Source organism: Narcine bancroftii, chromosome 11 (assembly GCF_036971445.1).
Source record: "Narcine bancroftii isolate sNarBan1 chromosome 11, sNarBan1.hap1, whole genome shotgun sequence".
Classification (NCBI taxonomy): Eukaryota; Metazoa; Chordata; class Chondrichthyes; order Torpediniformes; family Narcinidae; genus Narcine; species Narcine bancroftii.
Window position 1 is genome coordinate 75,673,729 of NC_091479.1, and position 20,864 is coordinate 75,694,592.

The 20,864-nt window shown below is 36.9% G+C and overlaps 1 protein-coding gene across 4 annotated transcripts in view; it reads left to right on the plus strand.

The window, feature by feature from the left end:
- Positions 1–20,864, plus strand: part of LOC138745930 (FYVE, RhoGEF and PH domain-containing protein 4-like) — a 192,320-nt gene that overhangs the window by 21,766 nt on the left and 149,690 nt on the right. The window contains exon 1 of one of the 4 annotated variants that reach the window (XM_069903472.1): positions 1,694–1,781. The exons of the other annotated variants lie outside the window; for them this stretch is intronic. Within the exon in view, the coding sequence (XP_069759573.1) occupies positions 1,757–1,781 (25 nt within the window). The 5' untranslated portion in view covers positions 1,694–1,756. Of the gene's footprint in view, positions 1–1,693; positions 1,782–20,864 lie in introns of those variants that run through there. 4 annotated transcript variants of the gene reach the window in all.

Below are 20,864 nucleotides of genomic sequence, written 5' to 3' on the forward strand. Positions count from 1 at the left end.
ATGTAATAATCCAAATGTAAAAGTTAAAGATAGTGTGACAATACAACTCAGTCAATTCCAGAATTATTCAAATCACAGATTCTGATTTTTTTTTTCTTGAATATTTTATATCTGGGCTTTATCACGATAATGGAACGGTGAATGCAAGGATTGAACATGTAATATATGGCTCTATAAAAATTATTTGTAACCTGGCAAGAATCACTGGAGACAAAAAAAAAGACAGAATTGTTTTCATACAATGCTATTAATAGGCCTGCCAAGATATTAATTGAAATATTAACTCTCCATGTGAATTCTTGGTGTTTTCTGGAGATTTTATTTCAAATTATATCAATTCTGATTTAAGGGTAGTGGAAGAAAGCGAGAAACTTTAAGAATGAGAAAAGTTTAAAAAGGTAAAGGTTCCATTGTTGTCATGTAATACTACATTTAGAATGTAATGTACATGAAATTCTTTAACTTTTGTCTACCATAAGGAAGACAGGGCGTCACCACTTTGTTGGGAATTAATTTCAGACTTATTTCTTTCTTTCTTCTTATCTGTATACATTTTTACCATAAGCCTTGTCTCTGTAGAAGCAGGATTATATCTTGAATTCATCTATAAAGTGCATCAATGCAGTACTTAAATATACACTCTTTGAAAGCTAGGGTTTGATTTCCCTGCATGACTGTATCAGTTCACGATATTCCAAAGAAGCTGAGTATATGCAGTGGTCACTGAATTGAGATAGCAAATACATTTCAGCAATAATAAATACAAGGAAAACAAAGGGTACAAAGTGCGCACTCAATGTCAAGGCAACAAGATGGCTTTGTGCTGGTATACATCCCCTCCCCTGTACAGCCTTTCATGTGATTGGTTCTCAGTAAATTCCAGATTTGATTGAGAACTGCACAAGCCTTAGCAAGCAATGTGTTTACAAAACTTTTTCTTGAAGTCACATGAATGTGGTGAGCTGATTCAAAGTCTCAAATTACTCAGCATATCCAATTATAAAGGACTATGAAGTAATGAATTGTGGGAAGAAGATTGAAAAGCAATATAAACTAATTGGTTCCATTTTAATGGGGAGTAGAGGGGTCACAAGGTATGTATTCACAAATCAATATTCAATTATATTCCACTTTTCATGTGGATTGGACAGCATACTAGAATGTGGTGCAATGCAGTTTAATTTTAAGGCATATTCACAACCCACACCTTCAGAATCAGAATTTATTGTCATGAATGTGTCACAAAATTTGATGTTTTTGCAGTGGCATTGCAGGAGCAAAATTGATATTTATTTTAAAATATGTACTTTATAAGTGAGGTGTGCCTATAGCCTTTTATGGAGCGACGCCACATTTGAGCCAGCTCAATGAGGGGAATAAAAGGTGGACTTACCTTTTATGGAGAGGGCTTAAGAGGCTGCTCCAGTGTTGCTTTTATGGAGCATGGAGCTGAGGGAGGCGTGGCGAGTGGTGCAGTAGGCGGGCGCTACCCATCGCCATGAGGTCAAACATGTGCGCTGAGCAATGGCTGTCTTCATTACTCTTAATCCCCCACACAGCTGGAACAACCCTGGGAAAAGCACTGCAGTTCCAGCTGCATGGGGGATTATAAAGGGAAGTAGGATGACGTTTGAATATTTTGAAATTTTTATTTCCAGTATTATTCAGGAAACTCTTGACTGTTTAGGCAAGCTGTTAGAGACACAGTTTGCTGCAGTTTACTTTCTGAAAACAAGCTACTGATATAGGGCAGAAAATGGACTGTTGTGTTGATATTACTGGTAGGTGAACTCTTGCTATGTTGGATGTTGAATTGGTAATTCAGTTGAATACTTGATTTGTAATACTTATCCAAAAATATGTCCAAACATATTGTAGCAGTTGTGTTGAAACAATAATTACAATTAGTGATTCCTTTTCATTTTCTCATTGCATATATCATTAACATGCAGAAGTACAAGACTATATGTCCTATCATTACTGTGTATCATAATCTTCCCATAGTACAATGAATTGTGATCTTGCATACTTTATAGAGAGGAAAGAAAGAGATTGCTGGGACACTGGCAATGATCTTTGCGTCCTCTCTGGCCACAGGGGAGGTACTGGAGGAATGGAGAATGGCAAATGTCATCCCCTTATTTAAAAAAGGTAATAGGGAGAATCCTCGGAATTATAGACCAGCTGGTATTACGCCAGTGGTGGACAAACTATTGGAGAGGATCCCTAGGAACAAGATTTATGAGTATTTGGAGAGGCATAGTCTTCTCAAGGATAGTCAACATGACTTTGAGATGGATAGGTTGGGCCTCATAAGCTTAAATGAGTTTTTTGAGAAATCCCAAAAGAAATTGATGAGGGGTAAACGTGGTGTATATAATACTCATAAATAATGGGAAAAGAATGCAATAGAATAGTTTATTTATTTGAAGAAAATATGAAGCTGGCCTGGAAAGGCCAGAGAGTGGTGGTGGATGATTGCTTCTCAGTCTGGAGGCCTGTGACTGGTGGTGTGCTTCATGGATCGGTGCAGGGACCATTGTTGTTTGTCATCTACATCAATGAGCTGGATGATAATGTTGTAAATTGGATCAGCAAGTTTGTAGATGGCACCTAAGATTGGAGGCATTGTGGACAATGAAGAAGGTTTTCAAAGCTTGCAGAGGGATCTGCTGGCTGAAAAATGACAGATGGAATTTAATGCAGACAAGTGTAAGGTGTTGCATTTTGGAAAGACAAACCAAGAAAGGACATACACAGAGAATGGTAGGGCACAGAGGAGTGTGGCAGAACAGAAGGATCTTGGAATACAGATACATAATTCCCAGAAACTGGCATAGGAGGTGGATAGGGTTGTAAAGAGAGCTCTTGGAATATTGGCCTTCATAAATCAAAGTATTGAGTACAGGAGTTGGATTGTTATGGTAAAGATATTAGTGAGACCAAATTTGGAGTATTGTGTGCAGTTTTGGTCACCTAATTACAGGAAAGATATCAGTAAGGTAGAGTGCAGAGATTTACTAGGAATTTGCCTGGACTTCAGGAACTGAGTTACAGGGAAAGGTTAAGCAAGTTAGGACTTTATTCCCTTGAGCAAAGAAGAATGAGGGAGATTTGATAGAGGTATTTAAAACTGAGGAGTCTTGACAGAGTAAATGTAAATAGATTTTTTCCATTGAGGGTAGGCGAGATACAAACCAGGGGACACGGGTTAAGAGTGAAAGGGGAAAAGTTTAGGGGGAACATGAAGGGAAACCTCTTCACACAGAGAGTGGTGGGGGTGTGGAATGAGCTGCCAGCTGAGATGGTGAATGTGGGCTCTATTTAAACATGTAAGAAGAATTTGGACATTTACATGGATGGGAGAGGATATGGACTGGGTGCAGGTCACTAGGACTAAGCAAAAAAAATGGTTCGGCACAGACTAGAAGGGCCGAAGGGGCCTGTTTCTGTGCTGCAGTGTTCTATTGTGCAAATGTTATTTAGAATTTTGTTACAGAGTGTTGTTTCTGCTCTGACATTGCTTAACCAGTCATTCGTTCTTGACTAAGACCATGACATCCAGTCTTTAGTGTTGCAATGTATTTGAAGGTAATTCAATTTGAGTGATTAATCCAATCTTGGTTCAAAATTTCTTTTCACACAGATGACAGAGGTAAGAATGATTTAGCATTAGTGGTTCTTGATTTTTGAGATTTTTTTTTCTCTTTGCTTTCTCCATTCTGGGCTAAATGGCATCTTTTGTACTATTTTATAAATTACATGAATATGAGAAAAGTACTTCCAGTGGTGATGGTCAGGCAGAAAACAATGGCTCATGCCTTGCATTCTTCTCACACTTGGATCCACGAAATGACAATTATGCCCCTGAGCACTCTTTTCCTTGGCTGAGTCTCAGGCACAAGATACAGTATTATGTAATGGCATAAGGGCATCAATCTAAACATTTATAAATAGTTTTTGAGTGATTTAAAGGCTTGTATATTAAAGAAATAAATTTATTAGATTGCAGTTCATTTAAAATTTAATTGGCCATGCAATAATTTTACCTACTTATTCTGCAAGGGTTTAAGTATCCGTCCATTTATCTGGTCACATCCAGTCAGCTACAATGGTGTAGGTGAGGTCATGTTATAGTGCCCTCCATAATGTTTGGGTCAAACATTTTTTCCTTTGTTTGTCCCTGTGCTCCGCAGTTTTAAATTTGTAATCAAACAAATCACGTGATTAACGTGCAATTTCCAGATTTTATTCAAGGTTATTTGTATACATTTGGTTTGACTGTGTAGAAATGACAGCACTTATGGTACATAGTCCCCTCATTTCATGGCACCATGATATTAAAGTAGACATATTTAATACTTTGTTGCATATCCCTTTCATGCAGTTACATCATCAATGCATCAGTACCTGTGGAAGCCACAAAAGCCCAGGTCATAACACCCCCACCACCGCACTATGTTTCACAGATGAGGTGATATGCTTTGGATCTTGGGCGGTTCCTTTACACCTCCACAGTTTGCTCTTGCCATCTGTGATGCACTGTGGTGACAGTAAGCAGATACAAGATTTCAAAGACTGAACAACAGGCTTTATTCTACTTAAAGTTTCTGCTGTAGTTAGCTGTAACTCCATGTGACTGACCATGAGGGGCCAGATATGGCTTGTATCCCGGCGGGTGATTGGCAGCCGACCAGGTGGGGCTTGGTCCATTCAGGTTGGCTGATTGACAGCCGGCCAGGTATGGTCTGCCCTCCGGTGATCTTCCTGCAGGTACACACGTTGCCCCCTGCAGTAGGCTAGTGGTGTATCACTACACCATTGCTCTGATACAGTTTAATCTTGGTCTCATCTGCCTATAAGACCTTTTTCCAGAATTCTACGACTCCTTTAAATACTTCTTGGAAAACTGTAATCTGGCATGAATTTCCATTGCACCAGTTGGCTTTGTCACATGAGGAATGATACAAGGATTGGAATGCAGTAAAGTACTCTATTTATTTGCACTTTTTGGAAAATCAATGAAATTACCAGCAGTATATACAAGATTTGTATATTTTCATCAATTCAAGATTGAATTACAAGAGATCGTTATCGTCTGATAATTTTTCAGAAAATTTGGAAAACAATTTTGCTGAGTGGCTACAGCCAATTGCAATTCTCCGTTCTTGCTCTGGGGGGTGCTAAGTAAACACCTTGCTTTCAGATGTATGCCCTTTAATTTTATCCAGGGATACCAAAGCAACTTTCTGGGCTTCCAAGCAGAAAAATAAAATGCCAGAAGGTGTTTTTTTTAAATTCCTCTAACCATTTTTTGTGCATCTGTAACCTTTCTCACTGAAATGTGAATCTGTCAAATAAATAGAAGAAACTCAATGTTTGCTTGCAAAACTTGTTAAAGAAATACGTAACTTGTTTCTGAAGCTGGCAGTTTGTATTCAATACAACATCAGTCACCCATTTATATCTTCTGTTCCATTATCTTTCTTTGGCTTGGCTTCGCGGACGAAGATTTATGGAGGGGCAATGTCCACGTCAGCTGCAGGCTCGTTTGTGGCCGATGCGGGACAGGCAGACACGGTTGCAAGGGAAAATTGGTTGGTTGGGGTTGGGTGTTAGGTTTTTCCTCCTTTGTCTGCATTAAATGGATAACTACAGGGCAAACTGGCATAACTTTAGGAGCTCATAAATGGACATCCATGAGACACTGGAAAAGGAGTAACTGCAAAATTGTATTCCATGGTCTTGCTGCCTGTCATTATTTACTTCAAGTCAGAAGACTATGAAAGTAGATATAATAAAAATATTTCCCAACTTGGTGGAGCTACATCACACACACTGTGGATAGATCTAAGTGTTTCCACAACCAACTAATGAGATTGACTCTCTGTGGCCCTATCTATGCAGTCATTACTGATAGTAAAAAAAAATGATGGCAGAAGATTGTAAGAACATCTCAATCCTCAGTGTCAGTGGATTCCAGTTTGTAAGTGCAAAATACAAGATTGAACAATTGCAATCAATGTCAGCCAGAATAGTCAAGTTGAACCTTCCTCCTTAGAATCTCCTTGGAAGTTTGACTTTTGCTAATTCAATTCACTTCACCGAAATTAAAAACATTGGACATAACATCGACAATGAGACAACAACATTTTGGATGTAGTGCTGAAAACTTGTGCTCCAAAATTGGTTTTGCTCAGTCGAGCTGTTCAAATATAAAGTCTGGCCTATTACCTAACAATGTGGAAAACAATAGGAACAATCCACAAACTGCCCCCAAGCACACTGACAACTGTCAGTAAAATAATCAAAGTGATTGTGGCACTTATTCCCAAATAATCAAACTCAATGAAACTCAGTTTGGGTTCTGCCATGATTACTCAGCTCCAAATTTCAATGGACCAATTAGCTCAGCTCCACCATACTTCTGCAGGAATTGCTTAGGCATGTTTGCTAGGCCCAATCATTTGGAACTATTCGTCATTGGCTAAGGCCAGAATTGAGGAAGTTTGCTTTATGACTGTACAATGTTCATTTTTATTTCAAGTTCCTCAAATCTGTTCTTTGCTCACGTAGCAAGACCTGTGAAAGTTCATGAACCTGAAATGCGGTGGTCAAGTTCCTGAACTTGTAGCCAAGAGGCCTGAACTAATATAGCTAGTTTGTAGCTGTAGAATTTAAATTGAGTCAACAATTTGGAAGATTTTTAATTCTCTTCATTAGCAATGAATGCCACATACTGTTGCAAAAACCCACTGAGCCCAAAACTGTTCTTCAAAGGATGAAATCTGCCATCCTTACCCAATTTGACTCCAGATCCCACCATTGTGATTGAATGTTAGTTCCCTATAAATCTATTTATTTGAACCATGAATACTATGTCAAAGTCAATATTTCACATTGATCTATGCACCAAGTTTGGATGTGTAAATTGCTCTCAGCACAGATGACAGTGCAAAATCCTCCTCTTAAACATTGGTGGACTGGTATTCAAATTGAGAGCTGTCCCTTAGACTAGTTAAGCCATAGCATGCCATAGTTGTCCTCATTGCCCAGTAACTGCACAGTATACTGTCCTCAAAATGCATTGTATTTACTTAAATCAGCTACTCAGCAGTTCCCAAACCCATGTCCTCTATCACTGACAAGGGCATGGAACTCTGTCTATGAATCCCCTTCTAAGTTTGAGTTAACCTGGCGACCATTTATTCAATATTTTCATTTGTGGTGAGTTGATCTGGCTCTGTTTTCTTTCTATGATTATGTATGATAATTGGGCTGTAAGATGAGATCGGAGTGATCGGCGTGGTTTAGCTATATCTGTAGGTTTTTTTTAAAGTTTTTTTTAAAGTTATTTTAATTCAGATTTGTTTTTACTTTTGGGTTTTTTTTTCTATTTTTTCATATATTGTTATTAATTATATCTTTTTTTTAGAGATAGTTCACACCCTAAACTGATCTAAATTTTTTTTTATGATATATTTTTATTCTGTAATATTATTGTTTAATATCTCTGTATTAATTCATTACTTACTATGTATTTTTTATATCTCTTTGAACTGTATGTGTTTATAAATTATAATAATAATAAAAAGATTGAAAAAGAAAAGAAAGGGCATGGGAACCTGCATGCAATCCTCTTCATAAATTGCAAAACCATCCTAAGTTTAAATCTCTTGTCCCAAGCACTGTGAAAACACCTTCTCCAGAAGGATTGAACCTCTCAAACAAATTGCTCAAGAGCTTTTCAAGATTGATTATTAATGCTTGACTTGTGTATAAGTCGACTGGCAGCTAGGTTAACTCCTATTTAAGCCTCATTTTAATGGTTCTACATTATATCCGGCATATAAATCAACCCCAATTTTTCAGAATAACATACCGCAAGTTAAATAAATAAATAAATAAGGCCTCGGTCTACCAGGCAGCAGCGACGAAGACCCATGGAGCTAAAGTGATGACATTGTGCTCCTAGCAGGAACCTTGGCCCACCAGGCAGGAGTGGCTACGACGACCTCAAGGTCCCAGGTGGAAGCAATTATGGTGGCAACCAGCAGTGGGGAGATGTCGGGGAGCGGGGAGGTGCTTCCAGCATTGGCGTATGCAGAATTGACGTCAATCTGTTTTTATTGATGAATTTAAGGTCTCAAAAGTATATCCAGTGTATAAGTCTGCCCCACCCCCCCCCACCTTTGAGAATTTTTTTAGGATTTCACAATTCGAATTAATTAAGGTAAATGGAAAGCAACCTGATCGGCTCGTCACAGATCGTCCTTGATATGCTAGCTTTCTCCACCTGTTTTGGTTTTTCCCCAAAATGTGGCAATGAAATGGCAAGTAAATGTCCATCTTCAACAGGAGAAGCTAAACAGCTCTCCCTGAAATTCAGCACCATCTCATGTTCTGATGGTCACCATTGACAAAATCTAAGACAGCCAGTAACTCAGAGCAAGTCTGTCGCCACTGATCCAGTGCTGGTTACATTGCAGCAGGTACAAGAAAGTATTATTATGTTATACAGTGTGTTGCAGTAATTTCAACCAAGATGATAGGGGTCTTGTATCTTAATAGATTTAAATAATGGTTCATAGAGTATGTGAGGTATTTAGGAGAGTGTCATTACTGTTGAACGTCAATTCTACGTCCGTTATAAAGCTGAATTTTGTCAAATTGATACCATTTATAACAACCAACTGCAGGTTTGTCTCATTTTTAATACTTTAGTGCACGATATTATTTTCTGAACACAAAATTTAATGAACATGTTGGTAGTGGGTTCAAGACATTTAACTCAGTCAACAAAGATAAGGAAATACTCAAGACTGCAATTTAAATTAACCTTGAGGATTCAGACCATATTTGAAAATTACTCAGATTTCATTATCATTATAACATTTTGCACTTCACTTGTATTTTTTCCACTTTCTGGTCATAATTTGCAACAAATCCAGACAAAATATATTAAGTTTTTTTAAAAATTGGCTTCTTAATAAATGTACCTTGAGAGTTGCAAATGAAATTTCTGATTTATGTTGGGTTGGTTGTGTTGGTTGTAAGGCTGCTGCTCTTGTAAGTATAGTTGGTAGTGTTCCCTGGGCTGTCGGTAGAAGTTAGCCTTAGAGAAGCCATTCTAATATACAGGCATGCTTGTTTGAGGTTCATTTTATGTGTATGAATTTACTTTCTACCTGTATCTCTCCTCACTAACAAGTACCCAGGCATTAACCATATCTATTGGAAGAAGACGCTAATCGAGCATTCAGTCCTTTAAGCAGAAGCAAATGTGGAGTACAACTACCCATCTGGTTTATTTCAAAAATTCAGTGAACCTTTATTTTCTTTCAAATAAATTAATTAAACAAACACATCCATCACTCCCAAAATTCCAATATCCTCTACCTCCCATTTGTTTCAGAGTTGTGAAATTACGATACGAGTTTATAGTCCTATATATAATTACAACTTATAGAGGCACCAAAATTCTTAATTACAGCAATTAAATTGCCCCAGTGCATCATTAGACAAAAAGTAAAGTGAAAAGGATGGATAAATAATAATTCACAGCTGCAGTTAGTACAAAAAAGTGATGTTTCAATTGAATAGACAGATCTTTTCGTGGTTCTGGGGTAGTTTATGTTTAGGATGGTACAGGGACGTTTGAAAGCCAGATAGCTATTGGAAAGAAACTGTATTATTCTCAGATTGTGTGGCACCATCTTTTTACATGCTGCTTGATCCATTTTTTTGAAGATTCAGACAGGTAGCGTTTCTGATGTCTGATTATTATTTTTGTTCCAGATCCTCATCCTAGACCAAGTGCAATAATCTGAGTAATGTGACATCACTTCTTGTCCCTAACCCTAATGTGTTTCAGAGCCAGTGATGTCAATGGGCCTTCTTTCAACTTGTATTACTTTCCTAAGTAGATCCCAGGCCAGCATTGCAAAATCAATTCAAATAGATCTCCTTTAAGCTAGTTACTTAGTCTCCTTTACATCCCCCCCCACCCCACCAACTGTCAGCTCCTGCATTCCTACATATCACCAGAACTCACTCTGCACTGAACCCAGTCCTCCAACTATTCATGTGTCGTCCAATACCTCCCACCAATCCAGCAAACCTCTCACTCTTTGCTTTCTTAATCCTCTGCTTGACATTCACTCCCCAATTGTGTCCTCCAAACACTATAGATTGTCAGAAGGCAATCCTCATTGTCACCCTCCTCATGACATCTCTCTATCTCTCTGCAATCGTGCCCCTCCCCATTCCTCAGGGAGCTAAGACATTGGTGCCATCTGATTTTCTTTGAGTGCCCTGCACTGATGCAGCAGGAGAAGGAAAGTCTGATTTAGTGGAGTCTAAAGCCTTGGACCTCAGCAACAATAACATTAATATTGTGGTCAGGCCCACAATCAAATCAGTTATTTAAAGTGAGAAAATCATAGGCTGTTGTTTTTAAACGTTATCTTGGAAAAGAAATGATTGCAGTGTTGAGGAGGTTCTGGCTAGAAATTCCTCAATCTGGATCAAGCTTTTGAACAGTTTTCAGAGAAGCAGAAGAGCCTTCAGAGATCCAAAAGCCAGAGCGACAAGAGGGAAAAAATCAGACCTCATTCTAAGCTTTGATGAATCGGTAAACAGCTTTGTAGTTGAACACAATGTCATGAACTTTGCGGTTAGTTACTCAGATAATATACATCTCAGTCCCACTGCATTGCTACACATAGACAGTTTCTAATTGCAACCATTTTCAGCTGTTTCATCATTGCCTTTCTCCTTCTGTCATTAGTGTAGAAGTGGGGATGCTTGGTGATAGCAGTGTTCCATTCCATTCACAGAAAAGAAGCAGTTCAAGCCTGCACACAGGGTAAACCTACACAACATTCAGCCTTTCACTGTAAGATACATGTGGGATGCACAAATGTCAAGAAAGGGCCATCTCCAATCTTCCATCATCAACATCCAGGGGCCACCTTTGCTCGGAAACTAATTAAACAAACCATATAAACTCTGTAGCTGCAAGAGCAGCGATACTGCATTGATTTGCCAAAGTCTTTTCAAAGCATATGCCAATAAGATCGAAGAAGCTCAACACCATTCAGTACAAGGCAGCTGCTACATTGGCAAGTTTTCTACCTTAAACATTCACTTCATCTATCATCGTGGTAGTGTAGGCCATCAGTGCAACAATTCACCAAGGCTCCTCCCAAATCTGCTGCCTTGCCCATCAAGAAGGAGCAAGGCAGCAGGCATCTGGTGACATTGACAGCCTTTTGTATTTCTCCATTAAATTGCACAATATATTGTCTTTGAAAAATATTGCTTTTCCCTCATCAATACTCAACAATATGATGGAAATATCTTCATCAAACAGAACAGATTGCCATCTTCTTCTCCAAAGGCAAATAGGGCCTGCCAGTGTTATCAAAGTTAAGATGGCATGTTTTGGTGGGAGCATTCAAGTCTGCAGGGTCCCTGTTGTCTGAAGACATACTCAGGGATTCGAAATGGTGCAAGTCAATGAGCAGAACATGAGCTGGAATGCAGCCCTGGAGAAAGGCAATTGAAGACTTGCAGAGGACCACATGGGCTTTGAAATCAATGGACTAAACTCAATGGATAACATTGAGAATGAGGGAGATGATTGTACAGATTGAGACTGGAAGAGCCTCTGTACAGCATATGGAGAAATCACATGCAAATGTTGAATGGAACAATCTTGTGGACCGTCTCACTATACAACTAAGATTGACCTATTTATTAGCTATTAGGAATGCTGACGGAGTGTCACCCATCAGACAGCTTTCAGTGGGGTAAATGCAGTTCCCATATTACTGGATCCAAGCTAATAATCCAGAGGAAATAAGTTTGCAAATTTAAATTATGCTTTTTTTTTTAGACAAAAGCCTGCAACTAATAAAGCTGACTATTAAGCTGTCAGATTGAGCTAAAACCACATCTGGCTGACAGGTGTCATCCACAGAAGTTACATAATCTGAGCTATCTTTTTGACTCTGGTCGCATGCCCAACGTGAGTGACTCTAACTAACCTTCGAAATAACCTTTACAAACTGCTTCAAAGAACAAATCTGCAGTTCAGGAAGGAGGTCTACTACCAACATCTCAAAAATGGAAATGTGTGATAGTGTAGAACAGATCTTATCAGTGAAAAGATAAACTTAGTATAGAAATGAGAGCAAATGTACAGTATGGACATGAACCAACAATGTTTTTTTCATCTCATTTTTCCTATCAAATAAAGTTCTCCCCCTTTTTATTCAATCACTTCCTTCACCTAGAATCTATTTTTGATATCACTGCAGCTTTTCCACTTCACTCTTCAGTCAAATTTAGTCATGGAAGATATTATTTAATGTTAACTGTTTACATACTCTTAATTCGACATGACACTGAACAGCTTTCCAATATGCACTCATTAATATAGTTTATCAAAAAGATTACTTGAAAGTATACCAAAAGAACTGTTCCTTGTTTATATTTAGATTATAATCAATTTTTGGGATGTTTGCTTCTCGTCTGTTTCCTATCCTAAAGTGTACCTCAGTGATGTAAAATGCTTTTAACACTTCATTAAATCCAATATTACAAATATTAAAATATTAAGTGTAATGCTGCAGAGAATTGGGGAATGTGAGTTCGCCTTGAACCTACAACACAGGAGGAAGTGTTTCAGTAGTATTTCTCTGAATGTTTTTAGCGTAATTGAGGTATATATAGTCAGTTATAAGAAGAAAAACAAGTGATACTTTACAGCTTTAATTTTAGTCATTGTGGCTTCACAGCTTCTCTGTCACCAGAAGTATACCCATTTGCAACTGATGTTCATTGGCTTGCTGAGGGCCCCAGTTTGTGATCTAGTAGTTTTTTTTTGCAAACCTTCCACATTCTGAATGTAGTACTTCCCATGCGCTCATTTCTTCCCCACATCTATAAGAAATGCTACAAGTTTACCCATGGCTTTCACTCTTAATGGATGAAGAAGCTCAAAGAGGAAATGTCAGTGAATAAAGGTATTTAATTTATCTCCTGAATAAACAACTTTCATTGTTAATAAATTGCATTTTGAACTTTAAATTGTAAAGAAGCATTTCTGCCTTCATTATTGTAATATTTGCAGGTTTCTTTTGTGGTTTTGTCAGTATTATCTTCTTTGGCTTGGCTTCGCGGACGAAGATTTATGGAGGGGGTAAATGTCCACGTCAGCTGCAGGCTCGTTTGTGGCTGACAAGTCCGATGCGGGACAGCCAGACACGGTTGCAGGGGAAAATTGGTTGGTTGGGGTTGGGTGTTGGGTTTTTCCTCCTTTGCCTTTTGTCAGTATTATAGAGCAGAGCTAACCTGTTGTTAAAATTCTCCATTTTTGTGCCTTTGCCTTTACACTGCCTTGCATCTTGATGCAATCTCCAACCTGATAATGTCTTTGTGAAGTATTTCAGGACAAATTACTGTGCTGCTCAATGCCACAAAACTTTCAATTTTGCAGCCATTTAGAAATTGTCTTTTTGCTTGTTTCTGGTAGTTTAATAAAATTATTGGTCAGAAAATTATTTGTCTGCCAGTGTTAATCCCAGAATCGTTCTACAAGAATTTCCTCACAACTGATAATCCAAGCCATTGAGTGCTGCTGAAGCTTTTCTGATCAAGTCAGATGGTCACAGCAATGGAAATGGGCCCATCTTACACCAAACCTGCACTAATCCCACTTTACTCTTCCCACATTCCCATCAATTCTACCCATTAACACACCTTGGGTGCAATTTCGAGTGCCAGTTAGCCCATCAAACCCAGGTGCTTTTCGGCTGCAGAAGGAAGCTGGAGCACCTGAGGAAACCCACACATTCACAGGGAGAATCATCGGACCACGTCAGATGATACCCGAGTTGCTGGGGATGTGAGGCTGCAACTTGCATCATTGCGCCATTACTCTCAGAAGATTTGAACCTCGAGCTCTCCCTTCCTCAAAGTTCAGTGGAAGTTGAGTCTTTGAACATTTTAAAGGCAGAAGTTGGGAGTAAAAAGTGACCATGAATAGATGGGAATATATTGCTGAGGATTACAGTCAGATCAGCTGTTTGAGTGGGGGAGTAGGCCAAGGTAGAGTGGCCCATTTATGCTCCTAATTGTGTCTAGAAAACCAATGGGGTGGGGGGGGGGGGGGTGGGGGGGAGGGGAGAGAGAGAGAGAGAAGACTTAACTACAGGAAGTATGAGGTGTGATCATTAGTGATGATCAGCTGCTGGCTATTACTGATCATGGAGCTTGCCTTGTGATTTTTGTCTCACAAAATAAGAATGGATGGCAACTCAAAAATAAAGCTCACATCGAATATTAAGTAATTTGAGGGATCCTGAGTGGTGAAAACCAAGTTGTTGTTCATGTATTAAAATGAAAAGCAGGAAGCTGCATCCCAAAATTAAATAAAAAACAAAATTAGTTTGAAAAAAGCAACCAGTGAGTTAGCTATTGTGAAATGAAATCCAAAACCGTGTTTCAGCCATAGCATTTGTTCAAATCCCTGCCCATTTGATTCCTTCGTGTGTATTAAGGACAAAATGTTGCTTGAACTTTTCTGCAGCTTAGGCTAGGCTCTAAATATTTATTACACAACTGATGATGGAATGCAGGCTTGCACCTCGGTCACAGATGAACACAAAATTTAATGTCACAGATGACATCTTGACGGGTAAGTTTTTCATTTTTGTACAGATTCCTCGAAAATGGAAGTTATGACTTGTGTTGTTTCTTGAAGAAAATTGCAATTTACAATTGGTGTCTGTGGTATGGGAGTCCGAAGAACATGAAAAAAAAAAGCAGCCTGTTGGGTACCTTCCTCATTAAAATGTACCAGGCAGTCAAAGATTAATAACCACTTCTAACATCCTAATTGGATGGCACCCTAAGGTTCTTTTAATGAAATTCATATGTCAGACACAAGAATAATGAAGCACTCCAGAAAACTATTCATCCAAACTTGTAGGACAATAATCATTTGTAGTGAACACAATTAAAATAGAATCATAGAACCAGAGAACAATACAACACAGAAACAAGCCCTTCTAGTCTATGCCAAACTATTATTCCCCCTAGACACACTGATCTGCACCCTGTCTATAGCCCTCCATACCCATCCAATCCATGTAATTGTCCAAATTCTTCTTAAAAATTAAAATTGAGCCTGCATTCACCACTTCAGCTGGCAGCTCATTCCACACTCCCACACACACTCTGTGAAGATGTTCCCCATAAACTTTCCCCATAATTTTAACTCATGTATTCTGGTTCATCTCACCACCAATATTTACTCTGTCAAGACCCTTCATAATTTTGGATCCCTCTATCAAATCTCCCCTCATTCTTCTGTGCTCCAGGGAATGAAGCCCTGACCTGTTTAACCTTTCCCTGTAACTTGATTCCTTTTTTTAAAAAAAAAACTTTATTTATTTGAAGATCATTAGTTGTAATACAGAATACATTCCATAAAAACAATTTTATGAGTGTATATATTTATAAAAAAAAAAATTAAAAAAAACAAAAAGGAAAAAAAATTAAATCGCACCCACCTTCCTACCCCATCAGCCAACTCTCACGAGGAGCTAAAAATGTATAAACAGAAACTAAGAATATATAATAAATTAAAATACATCTAAATGCATATATTCCAAATATGGTAACCACTTATGAACAAAAAAGAATAATTATCATGCAGATTATATGTAATTTTTTCCATAACAATACAAGCTTTCAATTCATTATGCCATCGCATTATATTAATCACTGTTATCTTTCCATGTACTTGCTACACATTTTCGAGCTATAGACAATGCTAGATATACAAATGCAATTTGAAATTTATCCAACCCTAATCCCTTTAAAGGAATCACATAACCCATTAAAAAAAATAGATTGTTCTAATGGTAACAATGTTATATAATTTTTCAAAATTAACCTAATTTCTTCCCAAAATGGTTTCCCAAACAGCATGTAAAAAAAAAGTACCAATGTATACACCACATCTAAATCAAGAGTCCAAATTACTAAAACCATATTTTTTCAATTTCTCTGGGGTTAAATACAACTGTAAAAAGTTATAATTAACTATTCCATACCACACATTCATCAATTTAGTAACACTATCTTGATGCGTATCTGCCCAGTATTCTTTAGGAAAAACAAAAGCTAAATCATTTTCCCATTTAAGCTTAGACTTCTCCCATTCTGTATTACCAAGTGGCTTGTAATACTTGGTACATAACAGAAATATAACCCCTTTTTGGTATAGAAGAAATCAAAGACTTGAATTCCATCAATACAGGTAAAATCATGTCTCTACCATACATATCTTTCTCCAATGCTTGAAGTTGATAATAAGCAAACAAAGAATTGTTAGCAATATCAAAACGCTCTTTCAATTGATTAAAAGAAACTGTCCTACAAAACAGTCCTGTAACATCTTTATACCCTTAGAATCCCAACTATTTAAATGATTATTAAACATTGAAAAAGGAATAAGCTGATTGTTATATAGATTGGAGTTAAAATTGACAGTTTACCTTTTTTAGTCGATACCTTTAATAGATGTTTTAATATCAGCATATTATATTCCCTCAACAAATTTACATTCCATCGAAATATAAATTGATGCACCTCAACTTCAGCCCAACTCGGGGGTTGGTCCAAATCCATCAGTCTACTAATAAATTTCAACGGGGCTGCTTTATAATAATTTTGAAAATGGGATAATTGAAGCCCACCTAACGCATACTTCCAAGTAAGTTTATATAGTTCTACCCGCAGTAATTTACCTTTCCATAAAAATTCTCTCATGGCTTTATTTAAATCCTGAAAAAAATCCCTTTGAAAGAGAACACCATATTGATTGAAATAAATATTGAATATGGGGAAAAATATTCATCTTAATACAATTAACTCAACCAATTAAAGTTAACAGAAGATCTTTTCATTTAATTAAATCTGCTTTTATCTTCTTTAATAAAGGAACATAATTGAACTTATATAAAGATTGTACTCAGTATTAACAATTATTCCTAAATATTTAATTTTATTAGACCATTTCAATTTTATAATGTTTTTATACTCTGAATAGACTCCTTCTCCAACTGGCAAAATTTTACTCGCCCCAATTAACTTTATATCCAGATAATGTTCCATATTGTAATAAACATTCCCGCAAGTGTGGCAATGATTGTTCTGGGTTTGTTAAATATATCAAAATATCATCTGCAAATAAATTAATCTTGTACTCTTCATCCATATCTCTCATCCCTCTTATCTGTTCATTCTGTCTTATTGTTTGAGCTAACAGTTCAATAGCCAATGCAAACATGGCTGGTGACAATGGACAACCTTGTCGAGTTGAATGCGTCAATTTAAACGATGATGAGACTTGACCATTTGTTTAAATCCTGAAAAAAATCCCTTTGAAAGAGAACACCATATTGATTGAAATAAATATTGAATATGGGGAAAAATATTCATCTTAATACAATTAACTCAACCAATTAAAGTTAACAGAAGATTGTTAGCAATCGGGTTCATATATAAAGCTTTAACCTAATCAATAAAAAAAGGGCCAAATTTAAACTTCTCCAATACCTTAAATAAAAAAATCTCATTTAACCCTGTCAAAGGCTTTTTCCGCATCAAGCACAACCACCATTGGATGGTTGAGCTGCTGTCAATATGCTTTGACCAAACTAATCAATCTAAGAATATTATCTGATACATTTCTATTTTTAATAAAACCTGTTTGATCAACATGTATCAATTTAGGTAAATACTTGGCAAGTCGGTTTGCTAACACTTTTGCTATAATTTTATAATCGACAATAAAGAAATGGATCTATACGAAGACACTTTCAGCGGGTCTCCATCTTTTTTCGGGATTACAGTAATTAAAGCACTATAGCAAGATTCTGGTAATTCTTGCTGTTCAGTCACTTGTTGTAATACCTCCTCAAACACTGAAGATAAATCTTCATAAAAAGTTTTATAAAATTCCACCGAAAATCCATCATTGCCTGGTGACTTCCCATTGGGCATCTACAACATAGCCACCTTAATCTCAAATTCTGTGAACGGAGCTTCCAGATCCATAACATCCTCCTCTTCTAATGCTGGTAACACTAACTTAGATAAATTAGAATCAATAGAACCACTATCCTGTTTCCCCCCACCCCCCAGAAGTATATAATTTTTTATAAAATGAATAAAATTGGTCATTAATTTCTTGAGGTTTATAGGCAGCTGTTGAATTCTTTTTTATAGCATTAATAGTCCGTGAAACCTATTCCATCTTTAACTGCCATGCAAGTACCTTATTTGTCCTCTCACCCAATTCATAATAACGCTGCTTAGATTGATTAATTAAACGTTCAAATTGCTATGTCTGCAATGCATTATAACGTAATTTCAAATTCGCCAAAGCCACTCTTTTAAAATGTTCTGTCACTTCCTTCTGAAATTCCTTCTCCAATTCATCAATGTGCTTTTCTAATTCTAAACTTTCTGCCATATACTGCTTCTTAACTTTAATAGTACAACTAATAATCTGACCTCTTAAGTAAGCTTTTAATGCATCTCTTAACACAAAATGACTTTCTACTGAATTAGCATTCTAGGTCACAAACAAAGTAATCTGTTCTTTAACAAAGGTAACAAACTCTGGTTTTTTTCAACAACATTGTGTTAATTCTCCATCTATAAGATGAACGTACCACTTCTGATCTTACGCAAGAAAAAAAATAGTAAAGAATGATCTGATATAACCCTGCTTTTATATTCCACCTGATCTATTCCCTTCCTTGTAAATGTGCCAATACTAAAAAAAAATCTATTCTAGAAAATGAATCGTGTCAAGACGAATAAAAAGAGAAATCCTTCTCTGTAGGATTGACCCTTCTCCAAATATCAGATTTAAATCCTTCATCGAGGCCCCAATTTGTATCACCATCTTTGATTTCTTTATACTTTTTGGGGATCTATCCAGCAAAGGATCCAAGACACAATTAAAATCTCCCTCAACTAAAATATTTTCATTAGCTTGATTTAACAACAAAAAAGCATCTGAAATAAAACACTCATCATTCTCATTAGGTGCATAAACATTAAGCAAAGTCCAAGATTCAGTAAAAATTTTACAATTCACCCTTAAAACCCTTCCAGCATTTCCTTCCATATTTTGCAATTCAAAAGGCAAATTCTTATGAATTAAAATTGCTACACCTCGTGCCTTAGAATTAAATGAAGAAAAAAACACATGTCCAACCCAATCTCTCTTCAATTTCAGATGTTCTTTTTCAGTCAAATGTGTTTCTTTTAAAAAGGCAATATCAATTTTCATTTTCTTGATATAAGCCAAAACTCGCTTTCGCTTAATCAGATTATTTAACCCCTGAACATTAAAAGTTGCAAATTTCAAATTAAACATCCTTATAAACTAACAATATAATCACTTACTACAAAATATCACTCCCTTATAGTAATTTAACACCACTATCCCTCCCCTAAATTTTTTTTTAAGATGTAAAAATTTTTTAAAAATTATCTCCCCAAAAAAACTACCCAGAGGTAGTAATGCCCTAAAAAACTGGGTGTGGTAAACCCCACTAGTGGCGGATGACTAGCAAAGATTTCAGTGCTATCCACCCCCCCCAGCCAGAAATACATCATTCACATCAATACAATCAAGTACTGTAAATATATTCAACCCAATGACTCCATTTCCATTGATTGTTCCGGATCTTCAATGTCAATAAGACTTTGTGTTAAAACTTCTTTCTTTCCATTCTTTCCATTTTTCCCATTCTTCCCATTCTGCCCACTTCCATTTCCATTTGCCCTCTTTTTAGGTGACGATGTCGAAACTCTTCCATGTCCTTGTAAATCCGGTAATGAATTAGGAAAAATTAATGCATCATGGTCATTCTCAAAAAATTGAGATTGAAAGTTGCCGTAAAAGACTTTTAACATCAGGGTATTGAAAAGCAAATTTATAACCCTTCTGCCACAGTACTTTTATAGCCGAATTAAATTCCCGTCGTCGCCTAATAATCTCCTTACTCAGATCTGCATAACAAAATACTCTATTATTCTGGATCATCATAGGAGACTGACTTTGTCGGGCCTTCTGTCCCGCCAACTGAAATATCATTTTTCTCTCCTGATAGTTCAGGCACAGAACTAAGACTGCCTGTGGCGGTTGTCCCGGTAACGGTTTCTTTCATAACGCTCTATGTGCCCTCTCCAATACTAAGCCTTCCGAAAAAAAAACTCTTTTCCCAAAACCTTGGGAATCCAATTCTTGAAAAATCTTATTGGATCAGACCCTTGAATGTCTTCTGGGAGACCCACAATTTTCACATTATTTCTCCGACTTTGATTTTCCAATGAATCAATTTTTTTCAGTAAGTCTTTCTTTTGGATTCCCCAATCCACAAAAGAATCTTCCACTTTCTCCATTTTTTCTTTATTACGTTCAACTTGAATTTTACATTCAGAAAAAGCTGTTTCAATTTAAAAAAAATGTTCTTGCACTGTATCCCACTGATTTAATACATTTACTGACATCCCTCTTAACTGTAGATATATAACCATATAACCTTCAGACATATTAGATATTTTAGTTGTCACATCCAGAAATCCTTGAGTCATTTGTTTAAACATATTGACCATTTGATAGGCAATCCCTTGCAAGACTCTGCAAACAGACTCCATTCCAGATTCCAATTCCAAATTTTGAGGCCTACCTTTTCTAAACTCCACCTCCAATTGTTCCTATGAACTGCTTGTTAAAGGTAAGTCTTCCTCTTATTCCAGCATTGTCA